At 40.3% G+C, this 16,909-nt stretch overlaps 1 protein-coding gene across 1 annotated transcript in view; it reads right to left on the bottom strand.

The window, feature by feature from the left end:
- Positions 1-16,909, bottom strand: part of CLNK (cytokine dependent hematopoietic cell linker) — a 188,681-nt gene that overhangs the window by 77,123 nt on the left and 94,649 nt on the right. Inside the window, exon 5 of the mRNA XM_027103353.1 lies at positions 9,299-9,336. Within this exon, the coding sequence (XP_026959154.1) occupies positions 9,299-9,336 (38 nt within the window). The remainder of the gene's footprint in view (positions 1-9,298; positions 9,337-16,909) is intronic.

Below are 16,909 nucleotides of genomic sequence, written 5' to 3'. Positions count from 1 at the left end.
TTCTTTCTTTCTTTCTTTCTTTCTTTCTTTCTTTCTTTCTTTCTTTCTTTCTTTCTTTCTTTCTTTCTTTCTTTCTTTTCTTTCTTTCTCCCTTTTCTTCTGAGCCATGTGGCTGACAGGGTCTTGATGCTCTGGCCAGATGTCAGGCCTGAGCCTCTGAGGTGGGAGAGCTGAGTTCAGGACATTGTTCCACCAGAGACCTCACGGCTCCATGTAATATCAAATGGCAAAAGCGCTCCCAGAGATCTCCATCTCAATGCTAAGACCCAACTCCACTCAACGAGCAGCAAGTTACAGTGTTGGACAGCCTATGCCAAAAAAACTAGCAAGACAGGAATGCAACCCCACCCATTAGTAGAGAGGCTGCCTAAAATCATATTAAGGTCAAAGACACCCCAAAACACACCACCAGACGGGGTCCTGCCCACCAGAAAGACAAGATCCAGCCTCATCCACCAGAACACAGGCACCAATCCCCACCACCAGGAAGCCTACACAACCCACTGAACCAACCTCAGCCACTGGGGGCAGACACCAAAAACAATGGGAACTACAAACCTGCAGCCTGCGAAAAGGAGACCCCAAACACAGTAAGATAAGCAAAATGAGAAGACAGAGAAACACACAGCAGATGAAGGAGCAAGATAAAAACCCACCAGAGCAAACAAATGAAGAGGAAATAGGCAGTCTACCTGACAAAGAGTACAGAGTAATGATAGTAAAGATGATCCAAAATTTTGGAAATAGAATGGAGAAAATACAATAAACGTTTACCAAGGACCTAGAAGAACTAAAGAGCAAACAAATAATGATGAACAACACAATAAATGAAATTAAAAATTCTCTAGATGGAATCAATAGCAGAATACCTGAGGCAGAAGAATGGATAAGAGACCTGGAAGATAAAATAGTGGAAATGACTGCCACAGAACAGAATAAAGAAAAAAGAATGAAAAGAATTGAGGACAGTATCAGAGACCTCTGGGACAACATTAAACGCACAAACATTCAAATTATAGGGGTCCCAGAAGAAGAAGAGAAAAGAAAAGGGTCTGAGAAAATATTTGAAGAGATTATAGTTGAAAACTTCCCTAATATGGGAAAGGAAATAGTCAAAAGTCCAGGAAGCACAGGGAGTCTCATACAGGATAAATCCAAGGAGAAACATGCCAAGACACATATTAATCAAACTATCAAAAATTAAATACAAAGAAAAATATTAAAAGCAGAAAGGGAAAAACAACTAATAACACACAAGGGAATCCCCATCAGGTTAACAGCTGATCTTTCAGCAGAAACTCTGCAAGCCAGAAGGGAGTGACAGGACATATTTAAAGTGATGAAAGGGAAAAACCTACAACCAAGATTACTCCACCCAGCAAGGATCTCACTCAAATTTGATGGAGAAATTAAAACCTTTACAGACAAGCAAAAGTTAAGAGAATTCAGCACCACCAAACCAGCTTTATAACAAATGCTAAAGGAACTTCTCTAGGCAGGAAACACAAGAGAAGGAAAAGACCTACAATAACAAAACCAAAAAAGTTAAGAAAATGGTAATAGGAACATACATATTGATAACTACCTTAAATGTAAATGGATTAAATGCTCCAACCAAAAGACACAGACTGGCTGAATGGATATAAAAACAAGATCCATATATATGCTGTCTACAAGAGACCCACTTCAGGCCTAGGGACACATATAGACTGAAAGTGAGGGGATGGAAAAAGTTATTGCATGCAAATGGAAATCAAAAGAAAACTGGAGTAGCAATTTTCATATCAGACAAAACTGACTTTAAAATAAAGACTATTACAAGGGACAAAGAAGGCCACTACATAATGATCAAGGGATCAATCCAAGAAGACAATATAACAATTGTAAATATTTATGAACCCAACATAGGTGCACCTCAATATGTAAGGCAAATGCTAACAGCCATACAAGGGGAAATCGACAGTAACACAATCATAGTAGGGGACTTTAACATGCCACTTTCACCAATGGACACATCACCCAAAATGAAAATAAATAAGGAAACACAAGCTTTAAATGATACATTAAACAAGATGGACTTAATTGATATTTATAGGACATTCCATCCAAAAATAACAGAATACACTTTCTTCTCAGGTGCTCATGGAACATTCTCCAGGATAGATCTATCTTGTGTCACAAATCAAGCCTTGGTAAATTTAAGACAATTGAAATCATGTCAAGCATCTTTTCTGACCACAACGCTATGAGAGTAGATATCAATTACAGGAAAAAATCTGTAGGAAAACTCCTAAATAACCAAGAGATCACTGAAGAAATCAAAGAGGACATAAAAAAATACCTAGAAACAAAAGACAATGAAAACACGATGACCGAAAACCTATGGGATGCAGCAAAGGCAGTTCTAAGAGGGAAGTTTATAGCAATACAATCCTACCTTAAGAAGCAAGAAACATCTCAAATGAACAACCTAACCTTACACCAAAAGCAATTAGACAAAGTAGAACAAAAAACCCTCCAAAGTTAGCAGAAGGAAAGACATCATAAAAATCAGATCAGAAATAAATGAAAAAGAAATGAAGGAAACAATAGCAAAGATCAATAAAACTAAAAGCTGGTTCTTTGAGAAGATAAACATAATTGATAAACCACTAGCCAGACTTATCAAGAAAAAAAGGGAGAAGACACAAATCAATAGATTTAGAAATGAAAAAGGAGATGTAACAACTGACACTGCAGAAATACAAAGGATCATGAGAGATTACAACAAGCAACTATATGCTAATAAAATGGACAACCTGGAAGAAATGGACAAATTCTTAGAAAAGCACAACCTTCTGAGGCTGAAGCAGGAAGATATAGAGAATAAAAACAGACCAATCACAAGCACTGAAATTGAGACTGTGATTAAAAATCTTCTGACAAACAAAAGCCCAGGACCAGATGGCTTCACAGGCAAATTCTGTCAAACATTTAGAGAAGAGCTAACACTTATACTTCTCAAACTCTTCCAAAATATAGCACAGGGAAGAACAGTATCAAACTCATTCTATGAGGCCACCATCACCCTGATACCAAAACCACAAAGATGTCACAAAGAAAGAAAACTACAGGCCAATACAACTGATGAACATAGATACAAAAATCCGTAACAGAATACTAGCAAACAGAATCCAGCAACATATTAAAAGGATCATACACCATGATGAAGTGGGGTTTATCCCAGGAATGCAAGGATCCTTCAATATATGCAAATCAATCAATGTGATATACCATATTAACAAATTGAAGGAGAAAAATCACATGATCATCTCAATAGATGCAGAAAAAGCTTTCAACAAAATATAACACTGATTTATGATAAAAACTCTCCAGAAAGTCGGTATAGAGGGATGTTACCTCAACATAGTAAAGGCCATATATGACAAACCCACAGCCAACATCATTCTCAATGGTGAAAAACTGAAAACATTTCCTCTAAGATCAGGAACAAGACAAGGTTTTTCACTCTCACCACTATTATTCAACATTGTTTTGGAAGTTTTAACCACAGCAGTCAGAGAAGAAAAAGAAATAAAAGGAATCCAAACTGGAAAAGAAGTAAAGCTGTCACTGTTTGCAGATGACATGATACTATACATAGAGAATCCTAAAGATGCTACCGGAAAACTACTAGAGCTAATCAATGAATTTGGTAAAGTAGCAGGATAAAAATTAATGCACAGAAATCTCTTGCATTCCTATACACTAATGATGAAAAATCTGAAAGAGAAATTAAGGAAACACTCCCATTTACCACTGCAACAAAAACAATAAAATAGCTAGGAATAAATCTACCTAAGGAGACAAAGACCTGTATGCAGAAAACTATAAGACACTGATGAAAGAAATTAAAGACGATACAAACAGATAGAGAGATATACCTTGTTCTTGGATTGGAAGAATCAACATTGTGAAAATGACTATAATACCCAAAGCAATCTACAGATTCAGTGCAATCCCTGTCAAACTACCAATGGCAATTTTCACAGAACTAGAATGAAAATTTTCACAATTTGTATGGAAACACAAAGACCTCAAATAGCCAAAGCAATCTTGAGAAAGAAAAACGGAGCTGGAGGAATCAGGCTCCCAGACTTCAGACTATACTACAAAGTTACAGTAATCAAGACTTATGGTATTGGCACAAAAACACAAATATAGATCAAAGGAACAGGATAGAAAGCCCAGAGATAAACCCTGACACATATGGTCACCTTATTTCTGATAAAGGAGGCAAGAATATACAATGGAAAAAAGACAGGTTTTTCAATAAGTGGTGCCAGGAAAAGTGGACAGCCTCTTGTAAAAGAATGACATTAGAACACCCCCTAACACCATACAGAAAAGTAAACTCAAAATGGATTCAAGACCTAAATATAAGGCCGGACACTATAAAACTCTTAGAGTAAAACATAGGCAGAACACTCTATGACATAAATCACAGCAAGATCCTTTTTGACCCACCTCCTAGAGAAATACAAATAAAAATGAAAATAAACAAATGGGACCTAATGAAACTTAAAAGCTTTTGCACAGCAAAGGAAACCATAAAAAGACGAAAAGACAACCCTCAGAGTGGGAGAAAATATTTGCAAATGAAGCAACTGACAAAGGATTAATGTCCAAAATTTACAAGCAGCTCGTGCAGCTCAATATAAAAAAAAAAAACAAACAACCCAATCCAAAAATGGGCAGAAGACCTAAATAGACATTTCTCCAAAGAAGATACACAGATTGACAGCAAACACATGAAAGGATGCTCAACATCACTAATCATTAGAGAAATGCAAGTCAAAACTACAATGAGGTATCACCTCACACCTTCAGAATGGCATCATGAAAATATGTACAAACAATAAATTCTGGATAGAGTGTGGAGAAAAGGGAACCCCGTTGCACTGTTGGTGGGAATTTAAATTGATACAACCACTATGGATGTTCCTTACAAAACTAAAAACAGAACTACCATATGACCCAGCAATGCCACTACTGGGCATATACCCTGAGAAAACCATACTTGAAAAAGAGTCATGTACCACAGTGTTCATTGCAGCTCTATTTACAATAGCCAGGACATGGAAGCAACCTACGTGTCCATCAACAGGTGAGTGAATAAAGAAGATATGGCACATATATACAATGGAATATTACTCAACCATAAAAAGAAAGGAAATTGAGTTATTTGTAGTGAGGTGGATAGACCTCGAGTCTGTCATACAGAGTGAAGGTAAGTCAGAAAGAGAAAACAAATACCATATGCTAACACATATATATGAAATCTAAAAAAAAAGTAAAAGGTTCTGAAGAACGTAGGGGCAGGACAGGAATAAAGACGCAGATGTAGAGAATGGACTTGAGGACATGTGGAGGGGGAAGGGTAAGCTGGGATGAAGTGAGAGAGTGGCATGGACATATATACACTACCAAATGTAAAATAGATAGCTAGTGGGAAGCAGCCACGGTGCTCTGTGTCCACCTAGAGGGGTGGGATCGGGAGTTTTGGAGGAAGACGCAAGAGAGAGGAGATATGGGGATATATGTATATGTATAGCTGATTCACTTTGTTATAAAGCAGAAACTAACACACCATTGTAAAGCAATTATACTCCAATAAAGATATTAAAGAAAAAATAAGCAAATCAAATACAACAATACATTAGGATCATACACCACGATCAAATGAGATTTATTCCAAGGATGCAAGGGTACTTCAATCTGCAAATCAATCAACACGATACACCACATTAACCAAACGCAGGATAAAAAAATCACATATTGACTTCAATAGATGCATAAAAGTTTGACAAGTTTCAACATCTGTTTATGAAAAAACTGAATAAAATGAGTATAGGAGGCAGATACCTTAACATAATAAAGGCCATATATGACAAACCCACAGTTAACATCATACTCAACCAGAAGTGTCTTAACTGAGATCATGAATGTAAAATTTTTAGCAAAATACCCGATGGTCAGCACTCACTAAGCACTAGTTGTAAATATTATTATGACTGCTACTGTAATAACAACTACTATTAAAAAAAGCTTGAGATAAGAGAAGGTCACCAGTCATGGTTTGTTCTCCTCCCTTTAAAGTCTCTCTAACATTTGTTAAGTACTTTATATGTGTTAGGTGCTTTCTGTACTCTATTTCATTGTATAAGCAGAAATATCTATGAGGTGATTTTACTATAGTGTAGGAACCTGGAATTAGATAGGCTTGAGTTTAAATTCTAGGTCGGCATTATTCTCATTCTGAAATATATTTAGACAAGTGCTTTTGTAGTCCCAAGCTTCCAAGTGTATGTCTTTTTTTTTATCATCACTCTATCAAAGCAGTTTGGTAAAAGTAAAGACTAGTTACAGGATGAGTCTGCTTTCCAGGTAAGCAATAGCATGGGGGGACCTCACCAGGCCCCTATCTGGAGGACATTTTGGGCTCCACTTCGGCTCAAGGCAACTCTGCTCATTCAATGAAGAGGTATAGAGTGCAATTTAGTAAATCTGTTCTTCATGGGACAGCATGAAGAAGGAGATGGACCCACTGACAACAATTTGACTTTCAATGTGCTAGCCCTTGATTTTCCCAAGTGCTTCCTATGGAAAGCAAGGCTTGAGTCTTACATGAACAGAGGAATTAGGCAAGTTTTGAAGGGCCCGTTTATCAAACGTAAGGAGTTCAGGTGCAGGAGACCAGGGAGCGACATAGTGATTTAAGAGCAGGAACAGGTTAGAAGGGGAGAGCTTGGTGATCCAAAGGAAAAAGATTACGTCACTGAACACAAAGTTGGAGCAGAAACATTTGCATATTTGCGCTCATGCTGTGCCCCCAGCAACAGGTCATTATAGCCCTGAAACCCTGCCTACTTGGTCAGGTCTCAGGAGGTAAGCAGGGATCAGACTGGGAGTTCTTGGATGGGAAACCAGGTGAGATTGGTCTGCTTAGTGTTAGCATGGATCCAAGATGGAGTCATCCTATCCTAGATCTAAACTGTGAGTCCACTTTATGACCTTGGGGAGGTTACTTAACCTCCCTTACTTCAGTCTGTAAATTGGAGAAGGCTAAAGTTACCTTATTTGGTTGCAGTCAGAGATTAATTGAGCAAATTGTATATAAAGGTTCTACTTTGGTGCCTGCCCATGACAGGAGCTCAGGACACGTTAGATCCCTTCTCTTTAGTTGACGTGCTGAGTATCAGCGGAGCTGAGTGCCCATGGCAAAGCAAAGATGCTGGGAGGTGCACTCCAGGAGCTTTCACAATTGACCTGGCAGAGTGAGTGAGGTGACTGGGCTGTTCTCCTCCAGAACTGCACACAGAAGTGAGCTCTGAGTTGAAGCACCAGTATTTGACTCCTTTGGGATTTGACAGACATCTTTGCAAGGACATCATTTTTATACTATTATGGCAACCAAGACTCCTCAGAGCATAGTCTCTTTGGGAAAGCCTTGGACCTGCTGGAAGAACTGGAGATGTGAGACAGAGCCCATCTTTAGTCCCGTCACCTTGCTAGACTTCATGGGCTCAGGGCACAAAGGGACGCCAGCAGGAACAGCAACCACCGCTCCAGGTCTGAAGAGAATCTACATCAGACCCTCAGAAACTTGTCCCCAGGACCAAATATAAATATTTTGGTTTATTTTTTTCCAGAAAGAGAAAGGGACAGAGTTTTATTTTAAATATAATGCACTACACCTATTTATCTGTTAACCTATCTAGTATCTGTCTACTGTCACTATCAGGGTTCTTACTAAAAGCTCAGTATATATAAGCCTTATACTTTATAAAATATTTTGTGACTGATTGATTCATCGTGTGTATGTGTGTGTGAGTGTGTGTCCTGGGATGAAGAGCCATAGTTTTAATTTAAATTTTTTTTAAACTTATTTATTTATTTATTTTTATTTTTGGCTGTATTGGGTCTTTGTTGCTGCGTGCGGGCTTTCTCTAGTTGAGGTGAGCAGGGGCTACTCTTTGTTGTCATGCGTGGGCTTATTGCAGTGGCTTCTCTTGTTGCGGAGCATGGGCTCTAGGCATGTGGGCTTCAGTAGTTGTGGCACATGGGCTCAGTAGTTGTGGCGCACAGGCTTAGTTGCTCCAAGGCCTGTGGGATCTTCCCAAACCAGGGCTCGAACCCATGTCCCTTGCATTGGCAGGCGGATTCTTAACCACTGTGCCACCAGGGAAATCCAAATTCTTAAAGAAGTCTTTCAAATAGTAAAGAACCAATGATTTTACAGGTAAATCCTGTCTATCTATCTATCTATCTATCTATCATCTATTTATCATCTATCTCTCTCTATCATTTCTATCTATCCCATTTATCATCTATAGATAGGTTAGTTAAAAGTATTCAAATTATGTAAATTATAATTAATAATATAATATAATATATTATAATTATATATATTATAATTATATATATAATTATATATATTATAAAATTATAATATAATAATATAATATAACAATTAAATTATTTATAGTATTAGATATCTGATTTCATGTTATAAATTTAAAATTTTCTTGTCATTAAACTTCTTTGTAAATATTATTAATGACTTCATAATATGAATATATCATAATACATTCAATGATTCTTCTATTATTGAATATTTAGCATGATCCTAGTGTGTTGCCATTTAAAATATATTATAAAATATAAATGAGTATTTAAATATTAATCCAAATTTTAGCTTAATTCTTTAATTTAAATTCCCAACCATAAAATTATGGGGCCTAAGAAAATGGACACTTTTATATTTGTTATTAATATTATGAAATTGCTTTCCAAAGAGTTTCTTGCAATTTAAAATTTCACCATGAGTTTTAGGAAGTGATTTTCTCATCACACACTTGCCAGCACCATGTGTTGGTATTTTCACCTTATTCAATCTTCACAATGGCCATTGTGAGTTAATTTTTGTATTTATTGTATAGTTGAGGAATGGAAATGTAATATTTTTCCCTTTCTCTATATTAATGCCTCAATATTTATTTATTTTTCCAGTTTTACTGAGAAATAATTGACATACATCACTGTATAAGTTTAAGACATACAGCATGATGATTTGATTTACATATATTGTAGGAATACAGTTTTCTACCCAAGAACTGAAATGCAGTTTTCTCTGCCAGGGAATTATGCCATTTGGAAAAGTTTAATTGTTTTAAGTTCACTAAGTACCTTGATAAAAGCCACTTACTTTGTAAATATCAAACACTGACAAAATAGGTAAGGAAAGCAGCTGACTTACGTCGTCAAGAAGAGGCTCATTAATAGTCTGGTACTGGCCTGCCAACAAAAAGAGACCAAAATGTTATTGCAAAACATTGGGAAGACTGGGCCCTTGTTTTTCTCCAGAAATCTTGTGCTCATTTCAATTAATTTTTCTTGACTGTAATTGCTCAAAATGAAGTGCACATTTCCATGCTTCTCATTCTATCAGCTGTTCTTACATAACAGGGGCAAAGGAAAAGGAGGAAAGAGAATCAATTCCCGACTAAGAAGCCTTTCCACAGCAAGCTAGCCTTCTCGTTGAAAGAGAAACAATGTTAGAAGGAACGCTGCCCCCCAATCAGTAGCACCCAAAGTGATGACTCAGCAGCAACTCAGCCAATGACCACATGTGTTTTCCCCTTGCCCTCTGGAACACATTGCCATTTGCAATAATCTGTCCACACATTGTCTTCTTGAACAGACTCTACATATTTTAAGAGTAGGGGCCATATCTACTTATTCATCTATCCCTGGCTTGAGGTGCAGGGCCCTCTTGACCAAATCAGTTCTTTTTTTTTTTTTTTGCGGTACGCGGGCCTCTCACTGTTGTGGCCGCTCCCGTTGCGGAGCACAGGCTCCGGACGCGCAGGCTCAGCGGCCATGGCTCACGGGCCCAGCCGCTCCGCGGCATGTGGGATCCTCCCAGACCGGGGCACGAACCCGTGTCCGCTGCATCGGCAGGCGGACTCTCAACCACTGCGCCACCAGGGAAGCCCCAAATGAGTTCTTGATAGGAGTTTGATGAATAAATGTTCAGCAGATGTTTCTTGACACTCAACTTCCTCCCTTGGACTTGTTCTATGAAAGATTGCCAGAAGGTCATCTAGTGTACTCAGTGCTCGATGTTTTACATTTTACCCTCAGATTATGCAAAACCACCAAAGAATTGCTCACATGACCTGCAGGTTTTTTTGCTTCCTCATACACTTCATTTTCCTAAATTGCAGTATAATTTCACGCTGTTAGTCTGAATTTGGGAACATTGTAGGCAGAAAATGTTCTTATCATGTTCTCTTTATTAGCACATATATGAGAAGTTTCTAGTAGGTCTCAGGACCAGAAGCTGCACACTTCTTTGCTTTGATTTAATGGAAAGCATCAATCTTAAAAGAGATCACATTTCCCTTCCTCCTTTAGCTGTTAAGACTCTCAGGGCAAATCTCTAGCCTGCGTCCAAATAGTGCAGAGGACCATGGTATGATGTGTATTTCTACCTTTTGGTCTGGCTTCATCATGTTCTTAAATTTTGTCCTTTCACCCTGAATTCTCTTCCCATACCAAAATACAAAATTAATAGCTGTGAATTTGTGCCAGCATGCCAAAGTCTTCTGTAGGGTGTAATGTATAAATTAATGAAACTTTGGCTCAGTGGAAACACAGTTCTATGGAATTTTCCTAGGACCAGTGCATGGGGGAAATGTTAAGCCAGAGCTAATCTCCTTGAGATAATGAGCCAGGAGGAGGAGAATCCTGTCTGCACCTGCCACCAGTTACAGTCTATTCTGGTGGTAGGACCAGCAGCAAACACTACCCCGGGGCACTAATAACATCTCCCTGTCCCAGCACAATTACACCCATAGTGAGATCCCTGGCAGAGAAACCTACAGGTTTTCCAGCCCTTTAGCAATTTGTACTCTCTCATGAATTGAGTTAAATTAATAATGTCACCCATTAAACACCAGCTGGTCTGGCAGGCACAAATGAACACAGACTTACTGGGGATCCGCTCTGGCACTTGTGATCTAGGAGAGCAGCTCCACTGTCTAATTCAGGGTTCAATATCATTTCATTTTAGGATATTGGCTTCATTGAACATAGTCATTATACCCACATTCTCATGGAGAGCTGTGAGGATCTCTTCTTTCAGCAGCATTGCAGTCTCAGACCCTCCTGGATTCCCCAAATATGCTGCGTGCCACTTCTGGGTCTTTGCTTGTGTTGATTCCACCTGGAGTCCCTGCCTCCTCCATTTTGTTTTCCAAAATGCTCAGTAAACTTTGAGATCCTCCTGGGGCTTCACTTTCTGACCACTACAGGTCACTGTAATCTCACTGAATCAGTTACAGCCATCATTTTCTGTTTTACTCACCGTTATGCAAATAAAAAGAAGCAGCGTCTGATTACTTCTTTGTTGTTTAAGTCCACTGCCCTTCTATAGGGCAGGAATGATCTTTTATCTCTATCTCCCTCAGTACCTACCTGTGTTATGAACAATGCAGAGTTCTGCAAATGCAACTTTAAAAGCATAGTTTTAAAACTGTAAATCAGCACGTGTCATTCATGGCCCATGAAACATAGTCCAGATTCCCTGCCGTTGCTCCCAGAGGCCAGCCTGCCGCCTGGCCTGTCTCTGATCTCATCTCTTTCTAGTTTCTTCCTCCTCTGAGCTCTAACCATATCAGCCTCTTTTTAAGTTCATCCAGTACATCTACCTCAGAGATGTCGCATGTGTCCCCGAGTCCAGAAAGTTCTCTCCTCAGCTCTGCCCAGGCCTGGATACTTTTCACCCATCATACTGTGTCTGAAATGTCATCTCCTCTGGAGGACACTCCCTGACTACCAATCTCAGCTAAAAATTAAAGAGCACCTTCCAGCCCCCGTCATCACTAGCTCAGGCGCCTGGCAGTGGTGAGAATGCTGTGTGCTCACCAAACCCCCTTTCCTCTTCCTGTGGGCGCTCGGCGGGCGCACAATTCCTGGCATCCCTTGCACTGGGCGGTCTTGGCATGGAGCTATGGACACTGGGATGAGGCAGGTGTGACGGATTCCACTCCAGGCTGGCCCACTTGACTCTCCACCTCTCATTCCTGCCTCAGTGGCTGGCCAGAGGCAGAGGACCCCAAGGCCCTCAGGGATGATGGAAGCCACTGGGTAAAAGGAGAGTGAATCCCAAATGAATGTTTGGAAAAAGGCCTCCTTCAATTTACATTGGATTGTGATGTGAGCAAGAAATAAACCTTTATTTTATTAAACTACTAACGTTTGTAGTTTATGCATTATAGACGTTAGTCCTCCTTGATGAATACACCCTGCTCAGCTTCTCCTTAGCATGTAAGAACAAAACAAGCCAATGAATATATCACACAGTTACAGACGGTGGTGCCTGTCTCCCCCGAGGCAGTGGTGAGATTCCAGGCTCTTGATCACTCCTGTAACCCCGTGTATGGTAAGTGACAATAAATGAGCAGTCGGCTGTGGAAACACCCAGAGCTTGGAACCAGCGACAGAACTTTCAGTAGAACCTGATCCCCTCCCTTGCTGAGCGAACTTGAGATTGGCGCTCCCTCTTGCTGGGCCCAGATCCTCACCATAGTAACAGTCCCCCAAATTCTTCCCAATCTTTGAGTCTTCCTGGAACTGAAGGATAGATTGGCTTCTCAGAGAGAGCCGTTTTTTAGAAAGATGAGGGAAGCTGCTTAGTAGCTTTCCACATCACCATCCTGGAAGAGTGATGGTGATGCTGTGACAGTGGAGGGTCCCTCATCGCCCTCTGGACCCAAACAGCCACAGAGAACAACTGATTTCTGCGTGACCCTCAAGGAAACATCTTTTTACAAAAGACAACATTTCTCTAACAGTTATTTTTAAGGGGGAAGTGAAGATGAATATGTGCCATGTAAAGCTCGGGGGGTTTCCTGACTGACAGAGGCAATTACCCCAGACTTTAGTCGTGAACATGGACACCTCATGCCTGCAGAGGTGTGACAAAGGTGTACAACCAATGCCCATCAAATTTAGGTCCCCTGACCATTGGCATATTGGATGCTTTTTAAAAAAGAAAGAAAGAAAGCAAACTTGGGCCCCAGAACAAATCAATTGCTTTTTACACAAGCTCCTATGGTGATACTTACTCTGGTCTCAGAAGTCTGAGAATTAGTGACATAGAAGCTCTCACTCTTGTCCAGTGGAAGGTGAGCCATGTGAGTTAAATAAAGTGAGGAAGAGAGACTCTCAGGCTATTTTCACGTATAAACACTTCCATGAACTTAAGCCCCTGGAGGTGCAAGGCTGGTGCCTTGTCTACGTCCCCATTTAGTACCTTTAAAGGGGCAGGGTAGCTGGCTGAGCACCCAAGTGCCATTGCCATGGGATAGGCAAAGGTAAAGAAAATCCCGAACTAGTCCCATGAAGAGAATATGCTTCCCTGGTGTGAGAAGAAGGGTAAAAGTAGGAAGCCTGCAGAGTTCTAGAACTTTCTGTTTCTCTAGGAAGGGAAATGAGTTAACAGGCCTTTCAGATGATTGTATTTCTAAACCAGACAGGTTCCCCAAGCGCTTCTGCTTTCATTTCAGTCATGAAACTTCAGAGGGAGAGGCACGGGGGAGAGAGGAATGGTGAGGGTTAGGGTTGCCTCCAATTCCAGAGGCTGCCAGCTGGACTTATAAATATGTAGAAAAAAACAAGAGGCCAGTGAATCCCAACTTCCCGTCACTAAGTGCTCCAGAGCAGAGACCATTGTGTCTCCGCATATCCATTTTTCCCTTGCTTCTCTGTACTAGAACTCCTCCTGGTTGGCTGGGTACATGGCCACCTTGAGTAAGTCCTTATTACCTGTCCTAATCTTCATGTGGGTATGAGTTCAAGTTTGGGATGATGGAAGAGGTGGAAAATCAACACACCATTTCCAGGAAACTTTCTTGAGGGAAGTTATTGTGTAGGATTCATTCCTTCTTCTCCTTCCCTTCATCCCTCCTGCAGCCCAGAGCGCAGACATCACTATTTTAGGAGATGGTATGGAGGCCAACTCGAGGCGGGGAGGGATGCAGGAGGGGCAGGGTCTCTGAGGACCCTGAGGAGAAGAGTTGCCAAACAGCCTTAGACTGCTTGCCTCTGGTCTTGACTTACAAAAAAAAAATACATAAACATTTGTCATGTTTCAGCCCCACGATTTCTTTTTTAAAGTGTCTTGCAGCCTTAAATGTTTTTTTTTTTAATCAGTCTTGGTGCTCACCAATAACATAGCAGAGCCTCTGAGCAAAGGCATGGACACGTGTTTCACAGACGCTGAATGAGAAGTTCTAGGTTCAAATCCTGGCCGTTTCACTTTCTGGCCGTGTGACCTCAGGCAAGCTTGTAAGGCCGGTGGGAATAAGAGTATCTACCCCAAATAGCTGTTGAGAAGCGTATATAAATAGCTCCCTGGCTCAGTGCACCACTAAGGAATTGCTGTGCTCTGTGTTTCATGTCTTTTCAAGTTCAACTTCATGGCCAAATCTTTTTCACTCAATCCAGATCTTTAGATCTTCAGATCTATATCTTGGTCATTATTTAGTGCCCATTTTCAAACAAAAGTATGTGCCTTTTCCAACATTCAGCTGTGTTGACGAGCACCAGTCAGTTCTTCAGAAGGGTTCTTCAAGCTGAGGTCCCTTCTAGCCATGAAGCTCTGGGATTCAATGACTGAGAAAACCGAGGCTGACAATATTTGGTGCCTAACTTAACATGTGTGCTATGATGGATCTGAGCTCTACACTACTGGTGTCTTTGCAAGTTCCCTAACTTCACTTGGGCTTCATTTAGCTGATCTATACAGCGAGGATAATAAAATCTGTACCTTACAACTAAATTAGATAAGTTTATAAAAGGTCTGGCACAAAGTAGAGACTCCATATATGTTAGTTTCTTTTCATTTTCTCTCATTCACAGATCCTAGGGCTTGCTGGTATCATGAGAGAACCCGTATACAAACTCTGAGCTCCACACTTACAGCCCTTGGTTCTTTCCTCTACAAGATGCTGCCTTTCTCCATTTTTATCTTTTAAAAACTTGAAAGTATTTGGGGATGGAGGGCATTGGCCTGATCTTCCTCTCACTATGGTGGAGTAGGATAGTTTACACTCTTTACCCTGGCAGTTCCCAAACTTTAGAACATCTTCAGCTTGGCATCGATCCATGGTTATAGGGAAAGGCAGGAAGGAATTTGCCTAGAGTTATTTTCACTGCCTCTGAGTAAAGGATTATGATGTCCAATAAGCCTTGACTATGACTTGTATAGTCAAGGGGAGCAGAGAAGGAAAAGGGAAGAAAAGAGGGAAGTAGGAAGGGAAAGAAAGAGACAGAAATAGAGATATAGAATATATATACACACATACAATGTATGTATGTTATATATCTATTATATATTGACTTTGTCATCTATCATCTATTTGTCTGTCTATCTATCTATCTACCTATGTATCTATCAGCTCAGTCATCTAGCACTTCTGGGAATTTCGGTTTTATTCACTGAACCACAGTCTCTTGATCTGAAGATTATAAACTGTGAATTCCAAGTCACAAATAGTCTAAACTCACAGTTACATGGGAAACATGTATTGGGAGTTGTGAGAACAGGCTTAATGTTCTCACTAGACGGCTCTTGGAAATTCACTTCCCTTTTCTAGTTCTTAGTTTCCTCATCTGTAGAGCACAGTTTTAGAATTTCAGACTAGCTGAGTCCCCAGAGATTTTCATTTTTATTTCCTTTTTTAAAAGCTTGCGGCCAAAGCTGGTTAGAGTGTCTGTCACATTAAGGAACTACCACAATTGGTTGAATGAACGGATGGATGGATGAATGAACGGTGATAGTTAAGGCAGCTGCCTCTTGGTGGAGACAGCTTTGATAGTTTTCATCCACCTATCTATATATGTTTTGCTTCAGCCAATGATTCTCAAAAGACTGTCCTAGAACTACCTGAATTAGAATTATCGTGTTAAAGGTAAGGATTCTCTGGCCTCACTATAGCTCTACCAAAGCATAAACCCTGGTGTGGGCTTGATGATACGCATTTTTCACTGCTGTCATTCTGATACATGATGAATTGTGAAGACATTGTAAATCCTTGGGCATATCAACCTTAGATGATTTGAGTACTGGCTTGTGCTTATAAGAACTGGGTGGACACCTTTTCCCTGCAATTCAACTGTTAACGTTTCAATTTGTTTCTGTTCACCAATTTCCTCAACATCTTGGAGAGAACCAGCCTCTGATAAATTAACACAGGTACTGAATTATCTAGAAATGGCCAGAAGGAGGCACTGGATGCTCACATATTCCATACCCGCCTTTCCTCCCTCTAGTCCTAAAATTTGTATTAATTTTTCTTTTAGAAGTGGGAAAAACCAACGTTTAAGATTGATTTCCTGGGTTTCCCTGTTGGCACAGTGGTTGAGAATCCGCCTGCCAATGCAGGGGACATGGGTTCGAGCCCTGGCCCGGGAAGATCCCACATGCTGCAGAGCAATGAAGCCCGTGTGCCACAACTACTGAGCCTGCACTCTAGAGCCCGCGAGCCACAACTACTAAGCCCATGCGCCGCAACTACTGAAGCTGCATGCCTAGAGCCTGTGCTCCACAACAAGAGAAGCCACAGCAATGAGAAGCCCGTGCACCGCAACGAAGAGGAGCCCCCGCTCGCCGCAACTAGAGAAAACTGGTGCGCTGCAACAAAGACCCAACGCAGCCAAAAATAAATAAGTAAAATAAATAAATTAAAAAAAAAAGATTGATTTCCTTAGGAAAAAACAAAACAAAACAAGTGTTCCTGGACAAAATGAAATTTCTTGTCTGTCTGAGTCAACCAATATACATCTTTATCAGTTTTTATTG

This window comes from Aethalodelphis obliquidens, unplaced genomic scaffold (genome assembly GCF_003676395.1).
Source record: "Aethalodelphis obliquidens isolate GAN/ISIS:26980383/991018 unplaced genomic scaffold, ASM367639v1 scaffold6, whole genome shotgun sequence".
Taxonomy (NCBI): Eukaryota; Metazoa; Chordata; class Mammalia; order Artiodactyla; family Delphinidae; genus Aethalodelphis; species Aethalodelphis obliquidens.
The sequence above is the reverse complement of the archived record's forward strand: the minus strand, read 5'-3'. Positions and strand labels throughout refer to the sequence as shown.